At 47.2% G+C, this 19,652-nt stretch overlaps 1 protein-coding gene across 7 annotated transcripts in view; it reads left to right on the plus strand.

Annotated features, from left to right (window-relative positions):
- Positions 1–10,699: 10,699 nt before the first annotated feature.
- LOC147028426 (uncharacterized) overlaps positions 10,700–19,652 on the plus strand; it is a 43,503-nt gene continuing 34,550 nt past the window's right edge. For 2 of the 7 annotated variants that reach the window (XM_085878818.1, XM_085878819.1), the window contains exon 1: positions 15,275–15,847. In XM_085878818.1, coding sequence (XP_085734944.1) covers positions 15,825–15,847 — 23 coding nt within the window. In that variant the 5' untranslated portion in view covers positions 15,275–15,824. Of the gene's footprint in view, positions 10,833–14,250; positions 15,240–15,274; positions 15,848–16,632; positions 16,744–19,652 lie in introns of those variants that run through there. The other 5 variants (XM_085878820.1, XM_085878821.1, XM_085878822.1 and 2 more) reach the window with 5 other exon arrangements.

The raw sequence follows: 19,652 nt of genomic DNA on the forward strand, positions 1-19,652 counted from the left end.
CACCCCGAACTCCCCTCCTCATCGCCCCCTCTAGCGTCCAGTGGATGTACAACACCACATAATCCCCCTTTTCTTGAATCGCATGTACACCGTATCTATCAATGGACAACAAATAATATCAATTAACTAGAAGTTGAAATGTAATAATTGCCACAGCATGGATTTACCATAGAAACAAGTGGTAATAACCATGGCAACGGTTTAAATTAGCTTCCTTTTCTTATTGTCAAAGGACTTTACATCACTTCATCACGTCATCTTGAGTCCAGGCTGAGTGAGGCCTGCGAATTCGGGCATCCCGGCGGACCGGCACATGTTCTGATGTGTTTTACACTGGTGGTGCGGTGATGTCAGGAAGGAGTGGTCGCTCGGCCTCATCTCTTGCATTCCTATGACAGGCAGATGCTAAATGACACGCATTCCAGATCTGTCCGTCGAGCAGTTTGTACGTGTGAGATCCTCTTTTCTCCATAACTTGGAGAGGTGCTGAAAATTTGGATTGTCCTTTTCGGAGGACGTCAGGTTTCCTCACTCGGACGAAGGAACTGCATTCAAAGTTCACGTCCTTTGCTCCACGGCGTTTGTCGGTGTACACCTTTTGCTTGTTCTGCTTCTCTTGTACTCTGAGTGCCGTGTCTTTGTGTGACGGTGTGTTGGGCTTTGGAATCTGCAAACCAGATACATGTAGCTTGGTGTGCATCTCTCTCCCATGAAGCAGTTCAGTAGGTGATCGTTGTGTTGTGGCATGTATGTTTGAAGAAAGTCCATTGTAAATGTTTTCCAGTCCTTCCCCTCAATGTTAGCAGTGAGCAAGCTTTCCTTTAAGCTTCTATTGAATCCCTCAATTTCCCCATTCACTTGCAATACACTGCTGACTTCCTGTAGATAATGTCTGTCTTTCAGAAAGGTTTCAAATTCCTGAGATGTGAATTGTGAACCATCGTCAGATATCAACTCTTTTGGGATACCTTCTCTGCTAAAGACCGTTGACAGGAACTCGATCGCTGTAGTGGAAGTGACCTGGGAGGTGAAGGCAATTTCTGGCCGTTTACTAAAGTAATCAATGAGAGTGATAATGAAACGACAATCCAGTGGCGCAGAATCGGAGGGCCCCACTATGTCGATTGTCAATTTCTCCCAAGTGGCATCGGGATAGGGAACCAGCTGTAGTGGTGATGCGTGTGTCATCGCTGTCTTGTGCTGTTGGCAAGTGATGCAAGCTTCGATTGTGGACTCGACGTGCGCGTCCATTCCCGGCCACCAATACAGATCTCTTAACCGCTTCTCTGTCTTCACTATGGCCTGATGCGTATCATGCGCTAATTTGATGAAATGTGGCTGTCACATCTCCGGGACAAGAAGATGCAGTTCATCCCTCCCTCAAAATGTATGTGCAAGACGGCATCTTGTTCCAATAATGGCCTATCTCACAGACATTAACCACCTGTCTTGGAGAATAGCCACCTTACTTGATTATCCTCTTGAGAGTGTTGGGAAAGTTCTGGGCTGGAACTGTGTCTGCACTCGTGGCCTCTCCAGTCACTGAAATGTTGTGAAGGTTAGCATGCTCCTTGAACCTTTGGAACCAGCCAGTGCTTGGCTTAAACATCTTAAACTCCTCTGTATCACTCAATGTACCCACACTTTCCTTTAAGTCATGCCAGAGCGATTTAGCTTTCATGAGCACATTTTGCTGATTTTGGTCTTCCATCTAAATGGTTAGCATGCGTTCCATATTGTCCATTGTAGTATCTCTTCCCTTTGTAATGTGTTATGCACATTTCTGGAGTAACACTCTGAGCACTTTCATTTAATTTTTCACTGTGGTTCTCACTGTGTAGGCGGCATACCCAGAGCATGTCTACTGCACGTTCACCGTGCCCTGCATACCTAATAACGTCCAAACTGATGGCTTGACGAGACTTGGCTGCAGTACTTGCAGGAGTAGTTGCAACACATTTTTCCACTCATCGTTAAGGGCTCCTTGAAAGTTGGATGCAAAAAGTACTGTACAGTAAGCACACAAAAAAAACACTCAATGTTGACCATAGGGCGAAACACATGAGACTGGGAGATAAAGCGATGTGGCATGCACTGAACGCTTGCCATGTTGTTGGTTCTCCACCAGCAGGCGATGCAACATTGTCGCTTCTACACTGGCAGGTGGCATGCTATTTAAAACTTTCGCAAGGTGCACTACAGCACACTGTACTTAAAAATTTTGAACGACGTTATATCGGACTAGTGCAACTTAAATGGGCTCTTGCCCATTCGTGTGTTAACGACATTATCGAAATGATGCAAATCGATGCCATACATCGGTGACTTACTGTACATGCCCCTCTAGAGTGGTGATAAGATAGGAATATGGTGTATGGTGTTTCGCTGTGACAACCGCCAGCTCCAAGGTCTTTTTTCAATGTACGCAAATTCTGTCCCCCAGTAATAATTAGGGTGTTAGCTCTTTGGTGCCTTGCTCGGAGAAGTGTTTAGCAAAATGAACTCTCCCACTACAACAACCTGACAACATGAACGACTGGCCAGTGTTATGTGTAGGTTTGCTAGATCTTGTACATCTAGTATCATGTCATATCTGTATGTCACATCGTGTTCATGACACCTCAATAAAGCTGACACCCCAAACAGTTTGCGATTATGGAATTTCAAGCGTGAAGCACTTTCCATTTGTCTTGCCAGGTGCCACAAGTCCTTTAACTGGCCTTGCCTGTTTACAACAGGTTCTACACAATAATCTTACCCTATCCTACTCTAAGATTTACACTCACCACCTCCTCAGTGCACGCTTAACAAGATGACTTACCTGTGCCAGATATCCTGATGCAAAAGTAATACGATCCTACTTGATCACACAGTCCACCCTATTCTTAACACAATCTCACTACATATCCGCTCCCCCTTTCCATGTTTCCACGTTACAATGTGTTCCGTTCTTGCTCACCAAGCACCACTCATGCTGAGTATGATTATGCAAATATATTTGTAGGCTTGCGTAAGTTTGCTCGCCAGCACCACATTCAGTTCGAAGATGGAGCTACGCCGGTTATAGAGTCTTGATGGAGAGTACCACGCAGCTTACATGCTGAAAAACAAAGAGATGTCATATTTTGGATTGATAGTCCTACGGACTGGCTATATAACTTGGTTATTGTCTAAAAAAAATACAAGTGCTTGAGGTTATGCCTCGACCCTCATAATCTAAATATGGCCCTAAAACAGGAGCATCACCAGATGCCTACCATGGGTGATGTAGTCAGCCTACTTGGGGTTGGAGTAGAGGGGGAGGTACCAAGTATACGTTCAGAGATATTGAAGGTGCACACTATCACTGATGAGCTTATGGTCACAGGTATTGATGAAGCTCAGCATGAGTGCATAGAGAAACTCTTTGACTGGGCCAGAGCCAGCAGAGTGAAATTTAATCAGAAAAATATCTAATGGAAGGTATCAGATGTCAAGGACATGGGACATGTTGTCTCTGCTGATGGTTTCAAGGCAGATCAGGAAAAGGTCAAAGCAATCGTGGATATGCCAATGCCCACAAGCATGGCCGACTTACAGCACGTGCTGGATGAGATCAACTACTCATCGCGTTTCATTCCTGACATGTCGTCAATCACAACCCTGCTTCATAATAATTGCTTAAGAAAGATTCACAGTGGCAGTGGCAGCCGGAGCTTGCAGCAGCACTCAGTAACAGAGATGAGCTGCTTGTTGCAAATTGTACGATTTTCATTGGTGAGCGTTTGCTAATTCCTGCCGCACAGAGGTCTGACATTCTCCAAACAATACACGAAGGCCATTTTGGGAAAGAGAAATGTAAAGCCAGAGTGCACCACATGGTCTAGGTCTACTGGCCAAGTATCAACCAGGATATACAATGTCATATTGCCAAAGTGCTACATGCTCCAAGTACAAACCAGCTAACAGCAAAGAGCCACTATTGCCACATTATCTGCCCCTGGGGCAATGGCAAAAACAAAGAGCAGACATTTCCTACTTCACTGGGAAACATTTCCTCCTGATTGTAGAGTATTCCTCCAAGTATCTTGAAGTCTTAGGCATTTCCGGGCTCACTGCAAAACACGTCGTTGAAGCTCTGCAGTCAGTTTTCGTCAGACATGGTATATCAAAGGAGTTACTTGGACACAACATGCCGTTTGCCAGTCCCAAGCTCAGGAAATTCACCCAGGAATAGGAGTTCAAGGTAATGATTTCAAGTACTACATCTCCACAGTCTTATGGACAACCCGAATGTGCCATATAGATTATATTACATCAAGCAAGGACTCAGAAAAGTCCTCGAGGGTGGCAACGATACCCAATTGATGTTACTAACCTTCCGGAACACACCACTGGCAGGTTTTCCCTCTTCTCCAGCACAGATGTTAATAAGTAGGAGGCACAGAGATCAATTTCCATGTAGGAACCAGGCCCTGGAACCACTTGAAGTTCCGGCTGATGCACAGTGTTTGTTGGTGCAATGACAGCAACGAGCTAAACACTTCCACAACTGAGGTGCCTGAGAGAGCTACAACTGAGAGCTAATGCCATTGTTACTGGAGGATAGCATTTGTGTACAACAAAATAAGACATGAGAGTTGGTGGTTGTTACAGCTAAACACCAACCACCGGTTTACTATCTCATCACCACTCCGGAGGGGTATGTAAACCATCGGAACTGATGGCACCTCCGCAGCACGGATGAGCTTCCTTCGCTCGTTGTTCCACTACCAGAAGAGATCAAACAATGGGAAACTGTGTCTCCAGCCAGTTCTCTACCAGATTCTCTTCCGCCAGAAACACAGCTTCCAGCACACTGCACACAGCACACCTCACATCCGACATTCTTCTCATCTCATCAGACATTTAGAACATTTTAAAGACTATGTCATGGGATTTTACTCTCACAACTGCTTATTCGATTCCGTGGAAGAATTCCAGATCGTGGCTTTTCTTGCTTCCTGTTTTCGATTGTTTACACACTATGTCTATTCTATGCTAATCTTTCTGTTATGGTGTCTGTAAACTTTGTCATTCACCATTGTTATATTCACAGGCCATGACACCCTGTTCAAACACAATGTGTTCCCTTTGTTTGGCATTTGTGTCGAAAATTGGTCAAGCTTGCTATCCTGTGTCCAGTTTTCTCAACCCTGTTTCCGGTTGGTGAAAGACTTGGGCCAAAAATTATCCCCAGCCAATCCACACTATTGTTGTTACCATAAAGATGGTGGTGCTTGCACATGACATGCAGGTGTGAGGTCTGGTAATATGGCCGATTCCTTCTTCTTCTTCCTTAACAGCCACAATTATTCCCACATTCTTGTGAGGTTGGCCTGGGGAAATTTTTGGCCTAAGTCTTGCATGAACTGGCTGGCCAGGCTTGACGCTTGACTAAGTAGTTACAGCAGGAATTTGGAATTTTGCCATGGTGCCAGCAATAGCTCACCTCTTGGCAAAGGACACCGTGGGATCTTTAACGTCCACCAACTAACGTCCAGTTTAACACCCATCTGAGGGACGGCACAAATTGATGAATCACCCTGCCTGTGAAATACCAGAATGACAGCTTATAGCTGGGTCGACATTCCAACTCAGGCGAGACGGTTTAGAGGTGAGTGTGCATACCTCTCGGGCCTAGGTCACCCTGTCAGCCCTAATATTGTTGCGGGCCGGGTATCGGCGACGAGCACGACCGCTAGGTGGAGCAGTAGGGTCGACTCTACCGAACACCCGGAATCTAGATCGTACCTTTCGGAAAGCTCTGAGGGTACGGGTCCCTTATCGGACCGTGAATCGTCAATAATTCCACCACGTGGTACAGGGTTATTTGCCAAACTTCAAAATACCGAGTATTCACACCCTCGATGGCACTCGTACAGGACGAGCCGTATGCGCGCTCGACCGGTGCATGACCCGAGCAGATGGCCACCGAGCTTCCGTCGGTCCCAAATGCACACCACTACGGCAACAACGGCCTTCTTTAATTCTCCCAACACGCACCGCATTAAACCAATGAAGAAAACACAAAAACGAGCTGATACATTTAACACATGGATATTTATTTACAATGGGTGGGGGAAGGAACACATAAGAGCAGAGTTAAACCGACGATAAGGAAATGCAATGTACAAAGAGCAAGCACTTAACGATTTATACTTAAAGACAGGCCCACAGACAGACACACACACACACACACAGATACCCAGAAGGACATGGACCTTCCCGCCTCGTGCGGTCTTCGACGAGACGAGCGACCCAGACCAGTGTTGTGATGCGGTCCGAAGAACCAGGCGCCAGCAAGAGGCGATGGGAAAACCAGGCGCCAGCGAGATGCGATCAAAGTCGAGAGCTCCGTTCAGCGCTCGTCCCGACAACCGAAACTCTCCTCTCGGTCCGATCGCACCGCAACCTTATTCACCCTTCTCCAGGGGGAAGGGGACGCCTCCTCACTCCCCGCTCTCCCTCACTGGATGGTTTTGACGCGCAAAATGCGCTCGTCGCCCTGTCATTGGCCAAAACGGGTGCCAAGGCCGTTGATTGGACTGGGGGGGGGGGGGGCGTGATGGCCATCTCGCGGACCGCCCTTCAAACAGGCAGAGGAACATTATCCTGCTTGGGCTGTGGTCATTGGACGACCATCGAGGGACTCATTTGCATCTCCCTGATTGGGCAAGAGCCACCGCGAGGCTCCTCCTTGAACTCCGCCCACCACAGGTGCTATGGCGTCGGCCAGAGTGAGGTGAAGGTGAGGGTGATGCTGGTGTTGTTGTAGAAGATTTATGGGTGTAATAATAAAAACCCTAACTATCAAAATAACTCCGCAGCGCATGAACATTCAATTACCCATTAAACAAGCGACAGGAAGCTATCTATCCACATTTACTTATCGAAATAACTGAGCTATCGGACCTGTATGTTGAGTGCTCATGGCTTCCAGATTCATAACAATATGGTCTATTCCTATTGTATGGTAATATGCGTAACTATTCCCAATCATTATCGATAACCATTCTGACTGTAAATAATGTTCACTCCTAATCATTGTGATTTTTTTTCCAGACATGAGGACTGTGTGAGACATAAACACAAAATAGCTTGGCGTTTTCCAGGTACCGCGGCGGTTTCGATTCTCAAACACAGGCGTTAACTGTACGTGACAGAGCAGACATTTTGGCGAGAATTTCCAACTACCCCCATATTTATATAGTTTACTGTACGAGTGAAGAAACATGCTTTATGGATAGGGTTTAAACCCCCCACAGAATTACAGACGAGACAATTCCGCCAAAATTACAGACCAGTTAATTTTCCCAGAATTAAGGACGGGATGACTGTAATAATCTCGGACTCAAACCCCCCACTCAGAGCGGTGTGAGACGATACCCATTTATTTCAAGAGTACTGAGGTGCTGCCCTCACCCTGACCCTCTGGACTATGTTTTCGGATTTTTTTACCGCCTAAACCCACCCAACCCATGTACACCCTGAGTACAACCACCGTCTTCATTCACTCATTCCATCTGGCAGTTTATGAATGCAGAGAACTCAAACAGATAAACAAACACAAACAAATAAACAGACACTTCTCAAATTATACAGGCATTGTTTGTCTGTTTGTCTTTCTGACGATTTTCTCTTAAACTACTCAACCAGGGACCACAAAACTCATATCATTATAAAGGTCTTTGTCCGAGGAGTTCCAGTTGTATATTATGTTTTCCCTTGCCAATGATCCTAGATGTTTTTTGGGTTTTATTTTTTTTATAATTTCGCTTACTTATCCACTATTTTTACTGAAGAATCGCCAAATGGTGGAATCTCGTGACATTGTGAACTAAATGTTGTTCCATCATTATTTAATTTCAACATTGTTATTAATGAATGGTAACAGAAATGTTAAGAACGAGAAGAAAGGGAGAGGGGGTGATGGAGAGTGGGGCTGGGTTGGGGGCGGGAGAAGAGAGAGTTGGGGATGGGGACCATCATGGGGGAGCACAGAGTTGGGAGAGGGAGTTTTGAGGCATTGGGAGGAGGGGTTCAGGACTTGGGGGTTGGTATGGGGGTGGGAAAGAGTTGAGGACTTAAATAATAAAAGGAGAGGGAGAGCACAAAGAGTTGGTGTGGGGGCAGAGAGGGTACAGAGAGTTGGGAGATGGGGTTGACGCTTTGGGGATGGGTTGAGAACTTGCAGTGGAGGGAGGTAGTTTAGGACTTGGGGTTGGGGTGGGGTGTTTAGGATTTTGCGTGGGGAGAGCATTTGAAGACATGGTGAGGGAGGGGTTTTTGAAGACTTAGGCTTTGTGGGGAGGCTTGAGGACTTGGAGTTAGGAGGAGGGTTGAGAACTGGAGGGGGTGGGGAAGGAGGGTTGAGGACTGGGAGGGTGGAGGAGGAGGGTTGAGCACTGGGGTGGGGGAGGAGGGTTGAGGACTGGGGGGGTGGGGGAGTAGGTGCGGGTGATGGAGAACTTGAGACTGGGTTGAAACCCCCATATTTTAGGAGAACTTGGGGCTGGGTTGAAACCTCCATATTTTTGGAGAACTTTCTTGAGGATGGGTTAAAACCCCCATATTTTAGGAGAACTAACTTGGGGCTGGGTTAAACCCCCATATTATAGGAGAACTAGCTTGCGGATGGGTTGAAACCCCCATATTTTAGGAGAACTAGCTTGGGGCTGGGTTGAAACCCCCATATTTAGGAGAACTAGCTTGGGGATGGGTTGAAACCCCCATATTTTAGGAGAACTAGCTTGGGGCTGGGTTGAAACCCCCATATTTTAGGAGAACTAACTTGGGGATGGGTTGAAACACCCATATTTTAGAACTAACTTGGGGCTGGGTTGAAACCCCTATATTTTAGGAGAACTAGCTTGGAGCTGGGTTGAAACCCCCATATTTGAGGAGAACTAGCTTGGGGATGGGTTGAAACCTCCATATTTTCGGACAACTTGGGGCTGGGTTGAAACCCCCATATTTTCGGAGAACTAGCTTGGGGATGAGTTGAACCCTCCATATTTTCGGAGAACTTGGGGCTGGGTTGAAACCCCCATATTTTCGGAGAACTAGCTTGGGGCTGGGTTGAAACCCCCATATTTTAGGAGAACTAACTTGGGGCTGGGTTGAAACCTCCATATTTTAGGAGAACTTGGGGGCTGGGTTGAAACCCCCATATTTAGGAGAACTAGCTTGGGGATGGGTTGAAACCCCCATATTTTAGGAGAACTAGCTTGGGGCTGGGTTGAAACCCCCATATTTTAGGAGAACTAACTTGGGGATGGGTTGAAACCCCCATATTTTAGAACTAACTTGGAGCTGGGTTGAAACCCCCATATTTTAGGAGAACTAGCTTGGAGCTGGGTTGAAACCCCCATATTTTAGGAGAACTAACTTGGGGATGGGTTGAGACCCCCATATTTTCGGAGAACTAGCTTGGGGCTGGGTTGAAACCTCCATATTTGAGAACTAGCTTGGGGATGGGTTGAAACCTCCATATTTTAGGAGAACTTGGGGCTGGGTTGAAACCCCCATATTTTCGGAGAACTAGCTTGGGGCTGGGTTGAAACCTCCATATTTGAGAACGAGCTTGGGGATGGGTTGAAACCTCCATATTTTAGGAGAACTTGGGGCTGGGTTGAAACCCCCATATTTTCGGAGAACTAGCTTGGGTCTCGGTTGAAACCCCCATATTTTAGGAGAACTAGCTTGGGGCTGGGTTGAAACCCCCATATTTTAGGAGAACTTACTTGGGGCTGGGTTGAAACCCCCAATATTTTAGGAGAACTAACTTGGGGATGGATAAAACCCCATATTTTAGGAGAACTTGGTGATGGGTTAAAACCCCATATTTTAGGAGAACTTGGGGATGGGTTGAAAACTACTGTAAATGTTTTGCGTGCTAGCTAGTACATATGATTTACATGATTCTCTCCCGGCCCACTGGAGGGTGCACCCTCTGAAAATGACGTTGTACATGCACTTGTGAACGGCCTGCATGATAATTAAATTAAAAGTAGCCCGACTCATCACAGTGGTGTACTCCGACTATATTAAAGTAGCACCGGTACTACCCGAATCATTTTTTGAAGTTATTTTACAAATCAGTCAGTTTTATTGACTCTTGCTTACCTATTTCATGACCCTCACACGTGTCATCAAGTTGGGCCATCATTGTTTATAAATCATTCAAACAAATAAACAAGACACTGAACTTAAACCGGTACTTTCGGCATTACAGTATGAAGTACATCGTGAAAGAGCGAATAACAACACTTTCAAAGGACGGGTGTTCCACGCACGATCCATTTCCTTGTGGACCACAGCACTTGATTTTATAACGTGTGGAACGCTTCCAGACGGGAAAAGGAACCAGGCTGTTGGTGATCGCCATGTCGGTATAGTGCGCCGCGGCTATTTCGGCTTCTTTTCTGTGGTCTAAAGTGAAGCAACGTGGACGCTCAGTGTTATTTTGTTGCCACTTTAGTGACAAGCGCATACGTATCTGCGTCCTTGATGGCGTCATCACAAATAAATACATTATAAAAAAAACAATTTCGATACGATGCTAAATATTGAACTTTTAAACGTTTCATCCCTTTAAAACGCATGTTATAATTCACGGACATTATATATAATTTTTTATTATTTTGTTTTCACGCTTTACTGTAAAAATAATAATAATGTTGTTACGGCCTCCAAAAAGTATATCCATCAAACAAAATGGTTTATTAGTATCAGACGAACTCGCGCACCGTTCCTCGTCCTCCACCTCAGGTTTTCTCGCCGGCGTCACGTACTCTGAGCCAGCGGTGATCGTGAGCCTCCCCCATACTATTAGAGTTCTGTTTCTGCTTCTCACAGTTTTTTTTATTAATAACGATTTGCACTTTCCCTCCCTCGTACGTTCTCTCCAGTTTTTTTTTATTATTTTTTTATTAAAACAGGGAATTCGTTTTAATGGTGCAGAATTTTTTAACGATGAACGCGATTCGAAGGTCTGTTTTACTGATTTCGACTTTAATCTGCTTCTGCTGGATGAGTGGAAAACATTTTCCAAACGTATTCGATCAGACGTAAGACGTCGGGGGTCTGTGGACGACTTCACGGAGAACGGGTTAAGGTGAAGCGAAATGGGAAGGAAGTGCAAATCCCATCATTGGCGTTTTAACTAATTACTTAACTAACTAAACTAACTATTTTAACTTTTTAACTATATTGAGAACTCTTTCCCCCACTGTCCGTGTATTTCCCCCCCCCCACCCCCTCCTAACCTCCAGGGGTACATTTTTACTGTGCTTTCCCCTCCACAACCACCTCCTGTTTGTCTGTGCACTGTGCCATCTTCTTAACGGGGGATGACTGTTTACATCCCCCTTCTCAGCCAACATGGACCATCTTATAACCACCCATCCCATATATATCTGTCTGTGATTTAAACTGTCACCATTCCAATTGGCTGGGTGTTGGTACCTCTTAAACCAGACACAGCTTTACAGTGAAGGGCTTCTGTGACTCGATGAACCTCATTTTTCCCAATGGTACATTCTCCAGTGTGGACTTGGAAATGAGTGGGTGCTGAGGGCGCTGTAGCACCCCCTAGCTGCGGGCAGGAGGAGCACAGCACCTCCTGCCTGCAAAAAAATAAGTAATTTTTTTGTATTAAATAGATATATTAAAACTATATAATAAATAATTTTGCTATAACTATATAATAAATATATTATATAACTATATAATAAAGAAAATATAAAACTATATAAGTTAAAAAAATGTGTTTGTTAGTTTTTAGTGATCACAGACATCCTGGAGATCTTGCTGCGGGGTTGGGGTTCACGACGACTCGAACACCATCGCTAAAATAGACAGCACTTCAGCACCCCCACTCAAAATACCTTCCCGCGAGCCTGGAAATGAGTTATCTTCCTGCTAATTTATGTGTTTGCTTCCAAATCTTGTCTCCAACCCCTCACTCCTTACACCTACATGTGCACTACCCTGTCGTACCCAACTACTTCTGCTTCTGTGTATTTCCCACTTGAAAAGGTGGAGAGGTTTCTGGCAAACCTGGACACCGACTCTGCAGTGCATGCGTCCTAAACACCTGCTCTGCTGGTCTTGCTGATCCTCTTTCTGCTCTGTTCACTCTATCATTCTCTCTGGAGAAGTTTCTGTCTGCCTGGAAGTTGGCCAACATCACTACAATACACAAACATGGTGCAAAAAACGGATCCTTTTTAGCTGCAGGCCTATTGGCTTGCTTCCAATAATTATAAGTTGGTCACGGAATGTATCGTTGCAGTTGACCTAAAATCCTTGCTTTTCTCCAACGTCCTGATCTCAGGCCACCAGTTTGGTTTCAGTCCCGGTCATTTTACCCTGGACATGCTGCTTCTACTCTCCAAACAATAGCTGGAGGTCCTCAATCCCAGATATGGGGATCAGGACCGTCTCTCTGGACGTTTCTCAAGCATTTGATTCAGTCTGGCACCCTACCTTGATCTCCAAAGGTCATCTCCTCACATGGATTACTGACTTCTTCCACTCCCGTAATCAGTGTGCAACTCCTCAAGGGATCATCTCATCTCATCTCTCCCTGTCAAGGCTGGAATGCCCCAAGTCAATGTCATGTTCCTCATCATCATCCATGATCTTTCTGATTCCTTGGAAAATCCTGATTTTCTGATTCCTCCGGCAAGCAGCAGCTTCTTCGCTCACTGCAGATCTGGATAAAATCACAAACTGGTCCAACAAGTGGAACATGTCTTTCAATCCAGACAAATCTCACACTCTCACTATGTCTCTTCGAAAGGACCGTTTACAAAACCCCCCCATCCACTTTCTCAACAATCCTCTGGAAGAAGTCTTTTCTTTCAAGCTTCTGGGTCTCACTATCTGCCATGACCTTTCCTGGGAAAGTCACATTTCCAACCTTGCCTCAAAAGCCAGTCGCCGACTGGGAATCCTCCGTCGTGCAAAGTCCTTCCTCGGCCCTCTTGAGCTCCTGACCACTTACAAAGCTTTTGTCCGTAGCCTGATGGAGTACTGCTCTCCCCTCTGGGCTGGTGCTCCTGCCTCCCACCTTTCTCGACTTCACGCTGTCGAAACCAGGGCTTTTAAGATCATTGGCATCTCCCGCAATGAAGCTGAGTCTTTGGGCCTCTCACTCAATCACCGCAGGTTGGTCGGTGGTCTTTCTGTCTTCTACCGACTCCTCTCCAGCCTTGCCCCCCTGCTCTCTCTGCGATTTGTCCCAACCACATTTCCACAGGGCGCTCAAGGTCCGCCAACAACCCCCTTCTGGTAAAACTACCAAAATCACGAATCACTGCTCATCTTCACTCTTTCATTCCTCTTTTTTCCCGCCTTTGGAATAAACTTCCTCACTCTATTCTTTCCCATTCTTCCCTCCAGGCTTTCAAAACAGCTGTTCACCGCCACCTCTTATCTTCCCCCATCCAAATCCTCGATCTTTTCTACCCCCGATAATCCACCCAAGCCCACTTCCTTCAATTCTCCTGCTTTCCTTCCTGAAAGTCCCTGTAATGTCCATCTTCTCCTCGCCATGTTCCCCGTCCCATCCCCATCCCTCTCCCTTCCACAGTTCACCTGTGTCTGTTCCCCAATGTTTTGTCCCTTCCACTCCCGCCCCTCTTGTCTCATGCCTCCTTGCTGTGAGTTGTGTGTTAGCTCTCATACGAGCCTCGACCAAGGTATACAAAAAAAAAAAAAGAAAAAAAAAATCCTGTCGATCCCTTTGATGATTCCACCCTGTGCTGGATTATCGATTTATTAATTACTTTTTTATCTCATGCATATTTTGAGCAAGGAAGTTGATATTTGGACATGACGGTGACAGTGATTTGGCTACGAAGGGTATTTATGATTAATTGATCAATTAATCGATTAATTATTCATTTTTCGATTATTTACTTAATATTCAAAACGTTACAGATTCTGATGAAACAGTTGTGGTTTAGGTATGCCATTCGGCAATTGATTGAGAAATTAATTATTTTACGATTACTTATTTATTTTAATTCTGCAATTGATCAATCAATTATTGCACACCACTCCCAATTCTGACTCCATGTGCTGCAAGGCGACATCGCCGGGGCACCAGAGGTGCCCCGGTGATGTCGCGCGCTTGAATTTTGTTATTTATTTATTTGGCACCGGGAGGGGGGGGCAGTGTACTTTGAATATACTGCCACTTGTATTTTGGGGGTTTTTTTCCTCACCTGTGGAACCTACTTTCTCAGTCTGTTCAGTCCCATTCTTCCTTCCAAGGGCTTCAAGGCAGCTGTTTGCCGCTATCTCAGGATTCCCATCCCCATTCATCTCTTGTACTCCCAATGAACCCATTCCCAAGCACTCCTTTTTCCATGTTCTGATTTTTTTCCCCCTTTCCCTCCTCTCTTTTCGTTTAGTAGTTCTCGGTTGGTTTGTTCATTTTCTTTTTCATCCCCACTTTCCCCTTCTTCCTCTTGCTGTGTTTCCTTCAGCTTGTTCATCGCATATGTCCTTCTCCCTCTCCCCTTCGTCTCGCTCTCACTTCTACTCTGCTGTTGATGTTTCCCCCTTTCCATTTTGTTCCCTTTCATTCTGCTGTCAATCTTCCACGCGCATCGATCACGCGTACAAAAATATAATTTTAAAAACGTCACAAACCGCCGTCTTTAACTTTTTCGATTCAAGTCGGACGTATATGACGTCATGGGTTTCCCAATGCTTTGGCACATTGCTGGTTATCTGAGTACACTTTATTGGATGCGGACACAATTAACTCATTCATTTGCTATGAATCCGAAATTTCATGCCCAATAGAGACACGGGAACTGTTTCAGCTATGTCCCACTACGTGCCCTGGAAGCCATATGTCCATAATTACCCATAATGGATAAGGAGGGATTGTGTGCCTGTTCGGGTTTTCTCGTATTTAATGACGTTTCAGCGCCCTTTTGCCCATTTCCCGGCCACAATTTGTACAACACCACCTACTGAGACTATTTTAAGGATTTGTAAACTGGAATGAAATAAATAAGTTCTCTCGAGGCCTTCGCTCAGAACTTGAAGAGGGAACGCCGACACACGTGGTCACCGTGCCTGTGTCCCACTCCGGCCACCCACACCAGCCAGCTCTGGGTCACTCCGTAAGTGGTGCGGCGAGCCTGGAGGAGGAGGAGGAGGAGGAGGAGGAGGAGGAGAAGAAGAAGGAGGAGGAGGTGGGGTAGGGGGGTACACACACTCCGAGCCCGACACCCTCACCCAAAACCTTGTCCCAATTACAAGCCGCGACCTCTGCGGGTTGTGCGGCCTCGCCCAGTGCTCTCGGTTGTTTCTCAGATTTATTTGGGTTCCCGCATTGAAATGCAAATGCTTTGTTTTGCTCGGTGCAATTTGGCTTGGTGCTTTGGGGTGTGATGCAACAAACACCGTGTTTGGCATCAAGTGCGTGCCGCACGTGTGACATTGTATCAGGTCGGGCACATCGGTTGCTCTGCCGATGGGGGCGTTGTGGCGTTAAGGGCCCGAGCCGATACACCACGCTTACCGGTGCATCACAGGATCCGTGGTAAACCAGGGAAAGTTAAAGGTGTGTGTGTGAGCAAGAGGGAGGGGGGAGAAAGAGAGAGAGAGAGAGAGAGAGCGAGAGAGACAGAGAGAGAGAGAGCCCTTGGTCCGAGACGCTTGGGCTGTGCGCGTCCGCCAGCTGGGCCGGGCCCACGTGGCACCCAAGCCGTGCGTGGCTGCACTAGGCCTGGGTTCGTCATCCCGTCGGTGTTACCTGCGCAGCTTTTGTACAACAAATGCATCCCGCTGATGGTCCACGGTGAGGGTCGTCCGACATTAAGGATATTTACAAAAGTTTAAAACAAATGAATACAAACAAGGTGATGACCTTGCATCCTTTTATTTATTTGTTTATTTGTTTTCACTTCTTCCATCACATCTTGAATGAGAAAAAAAAAACAAGCATTGAAGGAAATAAATGACGCAACTAACCTTGAGTATAACTGCGACAGGTAAATCTACTAATTGTGATTGTATTGCTGGATTGAGTTAATAATTATATTTCGCATTGTTTGTTATATTAACGCTCCCCCGACATGATATTTATTAACCCCCCCCCCACCACATTGATATTAATAAATCCTCCCCTCCCCCATCTACATCCCACCTTTCCCAAATTATTTCCAGCCATGTAAACTTATTCATCGTTTCGTTCCCCACATGGAAACTCTTCCTCATATTGATGGGAGAATTGGGCAAGCAGTTGTTACCAGCTTGTCTCAACCTGTACTGGCATTATGGTAAAGCCAGGATCCCAAGGTGATGGTTAAAGCTTGGGCGTTTTCCTGTTTTTGCCTAAAGCTCTTCCAATTGCTAACAACCTTTCTCGCTGCTCAAAGTATGTACCATGCATGTTACTGTGCGTCACTCATCAAGGCTTTGTTTACCTGCACACTTTAATTTGGGCCATCAAATCCTAACCATGATATCTCGTTAGCATGGTTATCAGATAAACTATTTACTGGTTTTACTTTTGGAGAGACGTGTCTCCCTGCCATACGAGAGGTGGCTGTACATTATCAACGTCTCTCCCCTTGAGTACAGAAGATTACGAGGAATCCTCATACTGATTTACAAACACTAGACAACAGTATGCCACAGGTCTACTGAACGATTCAACTTGAGCAAAGTCTTCTCCATGGCAATCCCCTAAAGGTAGAACACCAAAGAAGTCTACAATGTCGTCAGTTCTAAAATGTTAAGATCAACACTGTTTGAAACGTCTTGGCAGTGGCATTCATAATAATACTCACGATAGACCCGAGCAAGAGTTGGACATGTTAAATAGGATGGTGTGTAAGACTGCTTCCAGACTGCTAAATTTCTGGGGTTTTATTTTAACGATCTTTAAAATCATTATATTTGAACTGAAGTATATTCTTAACACTACATGAGGTGTAACGTGTTCTATGAACTCTGCTTTAAGAAAGAACTGGATTCCCATTTCGGATTAAATAGTCAACAGCATGTGGCCCAACCAGCAAAGTATATCCGAGCAAAAGAACTGCACTGCCTTAAGCCTTCTGTTTAAAAACGGATTGTAACTCAAAAAGGGAACAGCACACGTCTTCTTTTTTGTCGGGGATGGGCTCTCGTCTTGTTTTTTTTTGTCGGGGACGGGCTCTCGTCTTGTTTTTTTGTCGGGGACGGGCTCTCGTCTCGTTTTTTCTCGGGGGACGGGCTCTCGTCTCGTTTTTTTCTCGGGGGACGGGCTCTCGTCTCGTTTTTTCTCGGGGACGGGCTCTCGTCTCGTTTTTTCTCGGGGACGGGCTCTCGTCTCGTTTTTTCTCGGGGACGGGCTCTCGTCTCGTTTTTTCTCGGGGACGGGCTCTCGTCTCGTTTTTTCTCGGGGACGGGCTCTCGTCTCGTTTTTTCTCGGGGACGGGCTCTCGTCTCGTTTTTCTCGGGGACGGGCTCTCGTCTCGTTTTTCTCGGGGACGGGCTCTCGTCTCGTTTTCTCGGGGACGGGCTCTCGTCTCGTTTTTTCTCGGGGACGGGCTCTCGTCTCGTTTTTTCTCGGGGACGGGCTCTCGTCTCGTTTTTTTCTCGGGGACGGGCTCTCGTCTCGTTTTTTTCTCGGGGACGGGCTCTCGTCTCGTTTTTTCTCGGGGACGGGCTCTCGTCTCGTTTTTTTCTCGGGGACTGGCTCTCGTCTCGTTTTTTTCTCGGGGACGGGCTCTCGTCTCGTTTTTTTCTCGGGGACTGGCTCTCGTCTCGTTTTTTTCTCGGGGACGGGCTCTCGTCTCGTTTTTTCTCGGGGACGGGCTCTCGTCTCGTTTTTTCTCGGGGACGGGCTCTCGTCTCGTTTTTTCTCGGGGACGGGCTCTCGTCTCGTTTTTTCTCGGGGACGGGCTCTCGTCTCGTTTTTTCTCGGGGACGGGCTCTCGTCTCGTTTTTTCTCGGGGACGGGCTCTCGTCTCGTTTTTTTCTCGGGGACGGGCTCTCGTCTCGTTTTTTTCTCGGGGACGGGCTCTCGTCTCGTTTTTTCTCGGGGACGGGCTCTCGTCTCGTTTTTTCTCGGGGACGGGCTCTCGTCTCGTTTTTTGGCGGGGACGGGCTCTCGTCTCGTTTTTTCTCGGGGACGGGCTCTCGTCTCGTTTTTTCTCGGGGACGGGCTCTCGTCTCGTTTTTTCTCGGGGACGGGCTCTCGTCTCGTTTTTTTCTCGGGGACTGGCTCTCGTCTCGTTTTTTTCTCGGGGACGGGCTCTCGTCTCGTTTTTTTCTCGGGGACGGGCTCTCGTCTCGTTTTTTCTCGGGACGGGCTCTCGTCTCGTTTTTTCTCGGGGACGGGCTCTCGTCTCGTTTTTTCTCGGGGACGGGCTCTCGTCTCGTTTTTTCTCGGGGACGGGCTCTCGTCTCGTTTTCTCGGGGACGGGCTCTCGTCTCGTTTTTCTCGGGGACGGGCTCTCGTCTCGTTTTCTCGGGGACGGGCTCTCGTCTCGTTTTCTCGGGGACGGGCTCTCGTCTCGTTTTTTCGGGGACGGGCTCTCGTCTCGTTTTCTCGGGGACGGGCTCTCGTCTCGTTTTCTCGGGACGGGCTCTCGTCTCGTTTTCTCGGGGACGGGCTCTCGTCTCGTTTTATCTCGGGGACGGGCTCTCGTCTCGTTTTTTCTCGGGGACGGGCTCTCGTCTCGTTTTTTCTCGGGGACGGGCTCTCGTCTCGTTTTTTCTCGGGGACGGGCTCTCGTCTCGTTTTTTCTCGGGGACGGGCTCTCGTCTCGTTTTTTCTCGGGGACGGGCTCTCGTCTCGTTTTTTCTCGGGGACGGGCTCTCGTCTCGTTTTTTCTCGGGGACGGGCTCTCGTCTCGTTTTTTGGCGGGGACGGGCTCTCGTCTCGTTTTTTGGCGGGGACGGGCTCTCGTCTCGTTTTTTGGCGGGGACGGGCTCTCGTCTCGTTTTTTGGCGGGGACGGGCTCTCGTCTCGTTTTTTGGCGGGGACGGGCTCTCGTCTCGTTTTTGGCGAGACGGGCTCTCGTCTCGTTTTTGGCGGGGACGGGCTCTCGTCTCGTTTTTGGCGGGGACGGGCTCTCGTCTCGTTTTTGGCGAGACGGGCTCTCGTCTCGTTTTTGGCGGGGACGGGCTCTCGTCTCGTTTTTTGGCGGGGACGGGCTCTCGTCTCGTTTTTTGGCGGGGACGGGCTCTCGTCTCGTTTTTGGCGGGGACGGGCTCTCGTCTCGTTTTTTGGCGGGGACGGGCTCTCGTCTCGTTTTTTGGCGGGGACGGGCTCTCGTCTCGTTTTTTGGCGGGGACGGGCTCTCGTCTCGTTTTTTGGCGGGGACGGGCTCTCGTCTCGTTTTTTGGCGGGGACGGGCTCTCGTCTCGTTTTTTGGCGGGGACGGGCTCTCGTCTCGTTTTTTTTTTTGGCGGGGACGGGCTCTCGTCTCGTTTTTTTTTTGGCGGGGACGGGCTCTCGTCTCGTTTTTTTTTTTGGCGGGGACGGGCTCTCGTCTCGTTTTTTTTTTGGCGGGGACGGGCTCTCGTCTCGTTTTTTTTTTGGCGGGGACGGGCTCTCGTCTCGTTTTTTTTTTGGCGGGGACGGGCTCTCGTCTCGTTTTTTTTTTGGC

Source organism: Eptatretus burgeri, chromosome 4 (genome assembly GCF_056783735.1).
Source record: "Eptatretus burgeri isolate ZD-2024b chromosome 4, Ebu_testis_v1, whole genome shotgun sequence".
Lineage (NCBI taxonomy): Eukaryota > Metazoa > Chordata > Myxini > Myxiniformes > Myxinidae > Eptatretus > Eptatretus burgeri.